Raw genomic sequence first — 9,729 nt, 5'->3', positions numbered from 1 at the left:
GACACGCCACACTTTGTCGATTCAATACTAAAATCGTGCGAGATACGGAAGGGGCTGTCAAAGTTTTGTGTAAGGGTGCCGTCACACGTGCGTATATCTGTTATACATGTAGACCTTACGAAAGTCTCTGTACTTTTGTCGTGTCTCAATAAAGAATCTTTATCAAAGTTCGTATGAGGTCCCTATGGAATATTTGTCTCTATCAGGCTTTACATATCTCACTGGGAAAAAGCAGAAATTAAACAAATATAGACACTCAGATAACATGCTAGAGAAGTTAGTTGGCCGAGGGAGTATGGCCTGCGACCTAGCTAACTCCTCTGGCATGTTATCTGTATATATTTGTCCAATTTTATTTTCCCAGCGACCTGTGGAGCACGGTGGGGGCTAAGAATTTCATACGAACCTCATACGGACTTGAATGTATACGGACTTGAATGCATCCTTCAGGTGCAGTCACACGAGCGTATATATCAAGTCCATATGAGGTCCGTATTGACATTTTTCTTCATATGATCATACCAGTCGTATGCACAATACGCACCTCATCTCATACTTTTATTTAAGCGTACTGGGCCGTGCTGAGCGTAAAACTGACACAACGATTGAGATGCGCGTGAGGGGTGTATTGTGCCCGTTAACACGTGTAAGTTCCGCATATGTTTTGTCTTGCCTTAGGTAAAGTTTGCGACTGAAGAAATTTTTGTTTTGTTCTACCAGCTACACAATCGTGGGTAAAAAAAGTTCGAATTTCGTTCCTCGTGAACAAGCCAAACAATTTTTAATCCTCGCTGGATTATCGACAGAACATCGGGGGCAGTACTGGTGAAAATATCATTCACAGCTCAGGACGCGATGTGCCGTGTTTTATGAAGAAGAAATAGAACAAGCTTGCTGACATTTTCGTGTAACATGGTATACGTCCATGACATACCCTGTACCAGAAACCAACTTTCTCCCAAAAAATAAAAAAAAAGTATGCACAAACTCCGCGGCAGGGCTACTGTTGGTGGGCTGGTAGGAGAGTGGTTTAATCAAGTTATTGAAAAGAGGACGGACGGTATTATAAATGTTGTTGAATAGAAACGGCGAGTAGGCCGTATCCTGTGTTTATGGAACTCGCAGTTAGCACGGCAAACATCCAGTCCGTTTCTGAATAAAAAGGCTTCTTTCCACGTACGGGTCCACCACGTGCAACACACTGCCGTGTGGAGATCGAGCCGCTTATCATCCAACATGGCCGTTCGAACGCGACTGTGACGTCATTGTGAAAACGATCTATACAATCATGTTACCATTAATACCCTTAGTATCTACTATATAGTATGTAACTTATATCGAGAGCCAATGAGAGATTAGAATTTAAATTGGCATACAGTAGCCAAACAATAGTTTTGGCAGCATCGAGTATGTTCATGTACTAAGGAAGCCCTATTCTACAAGCAGTGGCTTTGGTCATATACATAGTAGAATACGCTAGGAGTGGACACAAGTTTTTCATCTGCCCCACTCCAAAAATCATATCCACAACTAGTCTGTGTAACACAAACTCCGCTGTCCAGGGCTATAACTGGCCCCTCCCTAGGGAGCCGGTGGATGTTTGGCGGGCTGCTATAAGCTAGATTTAATCAGGCTAATCCACAACTAGCCCCCTGACTAAAACGTACGTCTGGAGAACAGGGAAATCCATAAGCACTACGGTGTAACTATAAAAGCTACACCTTAATTCTAAAACCTTGTTCACATTTATTTACCTGGCAAAGTCCAGAATCATATAATTTTGAATACAATTTGCTGTGTGCCTTTTAAGTGCATTCTATTACTTAAAAGAGAAATTTTCTGACATCTTACCTCATCTGATCTACCCAGAGCCAGGTGAAGACTTGAGGATGGACCTTTGACTCCGAGTTAGCATCTTCAACAGTTCATTTCAAATTACACAAAAACGATTGGTCACGATTAGACAAGAATACAGTCATAATAGCTGCCTTTGAAGAACATTGTATTCTATCGCCTACACCCTCACAATGTTCCTTCCACTAGAACAACTTGTCCTTGGTGAGAGAGGATAATGTTGTCATGGATATTGATCTGAAAAGAAAAAGAAGAAAAGATGATGTTAATGAAGGCGTACCTTTACATACTGTCTAAACACTGTATTACTGTTGTCAGTATTTATATTTTACAGTCAGCACAGAGATTTTGCTTTGGACAAAGCACATACAATGTACGTTTGTGATAGAAAGGAAGAGTGTTAAATACAGGTTTTGCAAAATAGTACAGCTTTTGACAATTAATTTTCCTTCTCTTGTTGTAAATTTCTTCCTTCATTTCACATACACACACTCTGGTCAGAAATTTCAGGTAGCAATTACTATCTTTCATCAGTAACACTGAACAGATCTGTTGAAGAAAAGGTTTCACACTCTAACTATGAATTGATGTGCAAAGGAGAAGGAGACAAAATTTACATCATCACGAGCCCAATAGGAAACAAAAGTTTTTGTGTATATCTGATTTACTATAATATTATACCTGGATGTCTAACCTTCATCCTTGTATGAACACATTACAATAAATTTAATGTAAAATCAGGAGAGTTACTGACCTGAGGGCATATTTTGGCACATCTTTGGAGAATAACACATAGATCTGGTAGGGCCCTTCCCTGGTGGCGTAACACTTGTGGTCCTCCCCAATCACGTATGTGTCCAGGGCTGAATGCACAAACTCTGTGTGGGGCTCGACAGGAGATTCTGATGCTAAACCTGGCGGAAACAAATATAAGACCATATTTACAGCAGAAGTTGTTTGCTGCTAGGCAATATCAATCTCTTTATATCAGGGCTCTAGCCAGCGTCCGTTTTTCGGTCAATTGACGGAAATTTGCTGCTTGTGACAGAAAAATTTTAAAACCAATCTGTCAACCTTGACGGACAAAAATCTGATAAAAGCTCCTTGGTGGAAGCTACAGGCGGCTTAAGGACGATGTCCACGGCCGTAAAAGCCACACACTGTTTGTTTTGCTATTGTTATGATTGTTAACAATGTGTGTCGGTGCCCTTTCGCATACGATAATCTCATTAAAACCCGTTTTTCAAGGTCTCAGTTCAGTCTCTCTAACTCCTGGAATAGTGTTTTCGTGACAATGGGAGTTGGTTGACGGAAAAAAATTTCGAGCTGGCTAGAGCCCTGCTTTATATATGATATTATTCAAAAACAATTCACACACACAGAGTAAAATCTGTAGTGACCATAGTTACAACTGGATTAAAAACATGAGAATTACTTTTGGACGTTTTGAGTGACGTCCATCACTCATTCATTTTTAAGCATTATTCACTTAGTTCATTCTTGTAATGCTGAAGAAAACTGGAAGGGATTCTCTGTTTTTCATCCAGTTGTGGAGATTGAGTTGTATTTGACTATTGTTTACCAGGAGTCGACCAATGCAACAGTGTTGCGGCAGGGTCTAAGATCTAAGGTTAGGTTACCAGGATGCCTAACCTTCATAAATGTATATATGATGATACTTCAGGGTATTGGGGTAACCTACATATTATTGCATTATATTGTATTGTTTCCTGTTATGAGTTCCTTGACGTGTATGTTTTTCTGCATTTTTGTAGGTTCTGTCGCTACCAGCGCAAAGCTGCCTAGGCAGACCCTTGTAATGACTTATCGTCAATAAAGTCAGAAGTCAAAGTCAAGTCAACTCAACTATTTTGCTTTTTTTTTAATTGCAACATGAATGTACTAATGTTATATACATGTAGTATACAGTTCATATCTAGAGGAACACTATTCTAAAGACTTACCATCGCCATGGCCATTCTCCACAACTTCTGGTGGTGTTGTACCCGGGGTGGGGGGAAACACTGTCCCTGTCACTGACTGGTAGAAGGACCTGAGAATGTCTCTTCTTCTGGCTATGCTCAGGCTCTTTCCTGTAACAAGACAGAAATACATTTTTCTCCCATTGTATTAAGGATTAGGATTTACCATCACCTTTCCAGTAGAGGTTACAACTGCTGAGTAACCAAAGATTTACAAGATCACTCAATGAAATTCATACATAGAGAACAAATTTCTTAAAGTTTGGTATGCTTTGCTGAAATTTAAATCATACATTTACATCTCATATTATATTCTGATTATGAAATCAAACTTTACACAAATCCAACTTTGATCCCTGTGCGGTGACTCAGCAATCAGTAAACACCAAGGCATGCATCTCTAGCTTTAATATTATTGATTTTATTTTAACCTGATGGTTTGATCAACATTACTTCATGAAATTTATATTCCATAGACGGAAAGGTGACATTTTTGTCGGTCCGACATGTAAATTTCTGTCCTATGATAAAGGGATTGATCCTGGAGACAGGCTTGATCATGATAAACACACACGATCTTAAGATTGTGCCACAGAAGTCATGTGGATATTCTCAAGAATTACTCTGAACTGACATACCTTGCTTTTGGCTTTCTTCTGAAGATAAGGGATGGACAGTCCCCAAACACTTGTGTAGGTCCACATTCATAATAATCAACCTGAAACAAAACAGGAAATATTTGCAGTCACTCACATGATTGTGATGACAGAAACAAGATCATTAAAAAAATATTGAAATACATAGAAGCTTTATTGACAAAACTACATTGTATCAACAACAAAAAAATATAGTCTACAATTCTTTGACATTCATAACAAACAAATCTTTAAATATTTTGTTTTGTGAGCACTATCAAGTCTAAAGATATACTATTCAAAGCATATGCAAAACTAGAAGAAAGTATACAACTTGAAGATATTCTCACCCTAACACTCCTATATGTACAGTTATATTACTGGGGAACCCTCGAAGATTTATTCTCAAACAAGATCTCAAAGACTCCATGGATGGTCTCCAGTATCTATCGAGTAACTGGAAAAGACAATAGACATTTTAGGCTCAAAACTCAATGTGGTAACAAAATTTTACACACACAGTGTGTTGTTATCCTTGGAAGACACTATTTTCTATAAGCCTTATCAAAATTCTATTCATTTATTTAGCTTTACAGACGAAAAACAATCTGTGGAGAGCTGGCAACAGAAAGCTGGTTTCTCTACAAGGCCATTTCCCCAGAAGATATACAAAGAGAAAAGTTAGTAATTTCTAAGTTAGTAAAATTTAAAGTTCTCAATTTCTGTAACGTAAAAAGAAGAAAAGATTCTACAACAATAATAGAGAGAACAATTTTCTTAAAATCGATATTTGAAACATACAATTTCTATAGTTTACGTCAAGGCACAAATTGACAAGATTTTCTACATATATGTGTATATGTTCCTCATGCCATGCAAATTAGAAGCATTTGTGCTACTTCCATAATATGTATTTACCTCTGTCTCCACCTCTGTGAGTGAGGGTGTGGGCCCACACAGTACACACACCTCCACTCCCTGGAGTATCTGGAAATTTAACAACCTGTGTGGCACCTGGGATAAGAGGAAAACATGACAATATAATGTTGAAGGTCTTTTACATTGTTTGAGGGAGGTTTAGGGTAGATAATTTGATCTTATACATTTTTAATCTTCCATGAAAATGTATACAATTTTCAAATTGCTGAGTTGGTCCCCAAGCAAGATTATCATAATACTGTTGGACTCTAATCTCTCATCTGCATTAATTTTGTTAAAATACAGATACTACTGACTATACATTTATAAAATTTAAAATATTGGTTCTTTTTGTCACTTTTGATTGTAGCTGAAACAATTTGAAAATATTGGAAAAGAAACTTTATTTCTAGATAAGTTAGTACACACTAGCCACAATATCTGCTACATATAGAAGTAACAATAACTATGTACATTTAGCTCATATCATCAAGTACATGTATAGCATATATCAACCTGAAACTTTTACATCTTAAAGGTCTGCTACGCAGTTTTTTGCGCTTCGAACTGAAAACAAAAAATCCATTTTCCGGCCATTTCTTTATATAGTTAGTTGAATCAAGCCTACCACGTTACGGAACACTATTCAAGGTATGTCGGGAGTCAATATTTTCGCCGTGCGAGCGCGTTTGAAAACCTGTGAATCTGCACACCCGTGCTGGGTTTCAGCCATTTTGTTTATTCCGAACGAACCGTTGATGATTGATTCTTGTTCGAATTCTCACCGGTGCCTAACTAGGGAGGTCAGAAAGTTACAGCGCGTGTAGGACGAAATGTTTGTAGGCTAATTCTCTACGTTGCAAATGTGAAATAATGACACAAAAGTGTCAAAAAGTAGTAGTAAATCTGAGATTTCTTAGTTCTAGAATATTTCAAATTTGAGCGCAAAAAACTGCGTAGCAGACCTTTAACAGTATCAAGACACTCACATTTGGGCTCCCGTGTGGAAGATAAACAGGAATGTCCTTGGAAGACCCCGGAGGTAAAACTCTGGCTAACAACGACAACAGGTACATCTCCTGGCCAGTCAGGTCCCACCATTTGGTGGTTGCCACGGCAACTTTCCCTGACACCAACAAACAGCCGAACGTGCTGTCTGCACTATTTACAAAGGAATCTAGATAGTCCTGAAACAACAAATACAAAAAATATGTTGTTTGTCAAACAATTGTTATCGAAAATTTCTATTGATTTGTTAAAACACTGATAACTCACTACCCATGTACATGGGACTATATCATATACTTAATGACACTATTAGTAAGTTATACAGTAACTATACCTGCTTGTAGATAAAACAACAAGTAAATGTTGTGTGTTCTTGTCTAGCTCTACTATAAGAAATTATTTGACTGACAGATTCCTTTTCTGATAGACCATATCAGACAATAAAAACAAAAGCCTTAGGATGTTTTTTTCAGCACACTTAGAAACCAATGGGCCTGTGGCATTTTTCACACTTTGACAACATTAAAGCTTTTGTCTTCAATGCAGACAACAATTCGAGCGGCTACATATGTAATTTACATGACATAAAAAGTAGTGAAAGGTAGTAACAATCAGCCCCCCCATGGTGTAACAACAATCATTCCTACATGAAGAAAATCAAAACAGAAAAAAGGCTTTTCAACGAAAGACAATGGCACAAACTAAGCAAACTCAGTAAAGAAAATCCTCAAAAGTTCTGGAGAGAATTAAAGCTACAAAAGCAGGATGAAAGTGATCAACAAGACATTGATGATAACATTAACCCCGAAGAGTGGAGAACCCACTTTAAAAATTTAAATGACCTCATTGAAAGTAGCAAATCCGATAAAGATTTTCACCAACATGTCTACAATGTAAGGCCTGAACTTGTCCAGACAGCTACCAAAAGCACTGAAGCACACTCTGTGAATAGCGACCCTGCAGACAACATTACAGACAACATTATCCACACCAGGGCTCGAAATACTGGGTGCATGTGCACCCAGGTGCACCCAAAATTGGAACTGTGCACCTAATTTTTTTCAGTGGGTGCACAGGGTGCACCCAAATATTTTATTAGGTTTATGTATGTAAAGATATCAAGTGTACTAGTATACATCATATTCTTGACATCTAAGTATTAGAAAGATAATAAAAATGTCTGTCGTGGTAGTTGTTTAAAAGTTTGAAAGCTTGTCACTAAGTTTTCTTATTAGGTTTTTACTTAAATTTAAGTGGTGCACCCAACAAATTTTTAGTGCACCCAATTTTTTAAGCTGGGTGCACTAGTGCACCTAATCCCAAAAATGAATTTCGAGCCCTGCACACGCTAGAAAAACTTACAGAAAAACCTCTAGATTTCGACATTTCAAATGAAGAAATTTTGGAGGGGCTGCGTAAATTAAAATGCAGCAAAGCGTGTGGAACAGACTCCGTCATTAATGAAATGTTGAAATATGCCAATACAAAACTTATACCACCATTGCGAAAACTCTTTAATATAGTCCTTAACTCTGGATATTTCCCACACCAATGGAGTCAGAGCATTCTTGTTCCCATATACAAAAGTGGCAATCCATCGAATCCTTCAAATTACAGAGGAATTGCCATTTCTAGCTGTGTCGGAAAGTTGTTCACATCAGTACTCAGCAACCGTTTACAGCACTTCTTAGAACACAACAACATTTTGTCCCCCTTTCAGTCTGGATTTCGAAAGGACTTTCGGACCAGTGATAACATATTTGTGCTGAAATCTCTCATTGATAAACAGTTATCTGTACCCGGCGGAAAATTATACACATGCTTTGTAGACTTCAGGAAAGCCTTTGATTCTGTGTGGAGAAAAGGTTTATTCTACAAGGTCTTATCGTCGGGTATAGGTGGTAATTTCTTCAACATTATACAATCAATGTACGATAATATAGAATATTGTGTGAAAACGTCTCACGGCCTTTCAGATTACTTTAGATCTTCTTGTGGTGTACGACAGGGATGCAATCTAAGCCCACTCCTTTTTAATCTATTTGTTAATGATCTTCCAGACAGATTGTCATCACCATTATGCGACCCTGTAATACTAAACGATACCCCCATAAGTAGCCTTCTCTGGGCTGATGACCTTGTGCTCATCTCAAAATCGGAAACGGGTCTGAAGCATTGCCTAGAAAGACTAGATAAATTTTGTTCTACTTGGAAACTATCGATCAATAGAGAAAAAACTAAAGTTATGATATTTTCAAAAAATGGGCGAGCTAACTATAATAAACGCTCCCCCTTTCAGTCACAAGGACAACCTATAAATTTCACAAACTTTTACACTTACCTAGGAGTAGACATCACACCATCAGGATCATTTCACCGTGCCAATAAACAACTCAGAGTAAAAGCTATGCGAGCATCCTTTAAACTTAAATCATTGCTAGCATCAAATCATAATCCCTCGATATCTCTTGCCCTGGATTTATTCCAAAGCCTAGTCAAGCCGATCTTGCTCTACTGCGGGGAAATACTTGGAACAAACGCTCAAAGCAAAGAGCTCATCCTAAAAGGAATTAAGGAATATCCGAATGAAAGTGTTAGAGATACAGTTTCAAACATCATTTCCCCGATACTGGGACCGGATGTAAATATACTTAAGGCTATCCGTGTTGGCAAGAAATATGATACATCATCTACCCGTCCTGTTCTTGTTCGATTTAAGAAGTATACTGACAAATTGAATATTACATATCAATCAGACGCCCTGAGAAATCAGAACGTAACACTAGAGCAGCCTAATATTTCCTACGAGATTCCTGATCTAGAACATGTACTGCTTAACTACTGTAAGGTATTACTTAGTGTTCCTAAAAGTTCTGTTAACGCTGCTGTACTGGGCGAGCTAGGTGTGTTTCCACTGTATATAGACACCCAGACACGACTGATTAAATATTGGCTTAGATTACACAATATGTCTAATGATAGAATTGTTAAAAAAGCGTACGACACTGCTGTTGCTCAAGAACATGAATGGATTACACATGTACAAGATATACTATGCAGACATGGTTTCCAAAATATTTGGCTAAACCCTAATGTCGATGCCAAATATTTTGGAAACATGTTCAAGGAACGCCTAAAGGACACATATCTTTCGAACTGGAGACAAAAGATAAGAAAATTAGTAAACTGGCAACATATTCCAAAAATTAAGACAACCTTTGCGCTAGAAAACTATCTTTTATCAATTCAAAACAGATCATTCACTAATAGCATAACAAGACTAAGGATTGGAGCACATTGTTTAGAAATGAAAAGGGTCGTCACAAAAATAT

At 37.9% G+C, this 9,729-nt stretch overlaps 1 protein-coding gene across 2 annotated transcripts in view; it reads right to left on the bottom strand.

Annotated features, from left to right (window-relative positions):
- The window catches only part of LOC118406730 (protein fuzzy homolog), a 20,978-nt gene that overhangs the window by 3,297 nt on the left and 7,952 nt on the right, over positions 1-9,729 (bottom strand). For both annotated transcript variants that reach the window (XM_035807020.1, XM_035807021.1), the window contains exons 6-12: positions 6,379-6,576; positions 5,390-5,485; positions 4,822-4,928; positions 4,475-4,554; positions 3,819-3,947; positions 2,609-2,768; positions 1,852-2,091 (exon numbers count right to left, since the gene is read on the bottom strand). In XM_035807020.1, the coding sequence (XP_035662913.1) occupies positions 2,040-2,091; positions 2,609-2,768; positions 3,819-3,947; positions 4,475-4,554; positions 4,822-4,928; positions 5,390-5,485; positions 6,379-6,576 (822 nt within the window). In that variant the 3' untranslated portion in view covers positions 1,852-2,039. The remainder of the gene's footprint in view (positions 1-1,851; positions 2,092-2,608; positions 2,769-3,818; positions 3,948-4,474; positions 4,555-4,821; positions 4,929-5,389; positions 5,486-6,378; positions 6,577-9,729) is intronic.

This window comes from Branchiostoma floridae, chromosome 19 (assembly GCF_000003815.2).
Source record: "Branchiostoma floridae strain S238N-H82 chromosome 19, Bfl_VNyyK, whole genome shotgun sequence".
Taxonomy (NCBI): Eukaryota; Metazoa; Chordata; class Leptocardii; order Amphioxiformes; family Branchiostomatidae; genus Branchiostoma; species Branchiostoma floridae.
The sequence above is the reverse complement of the archived record's forward strand: the minus strand, read 5'-3'. Positions and strand labels throughout refer to the sequence as shown.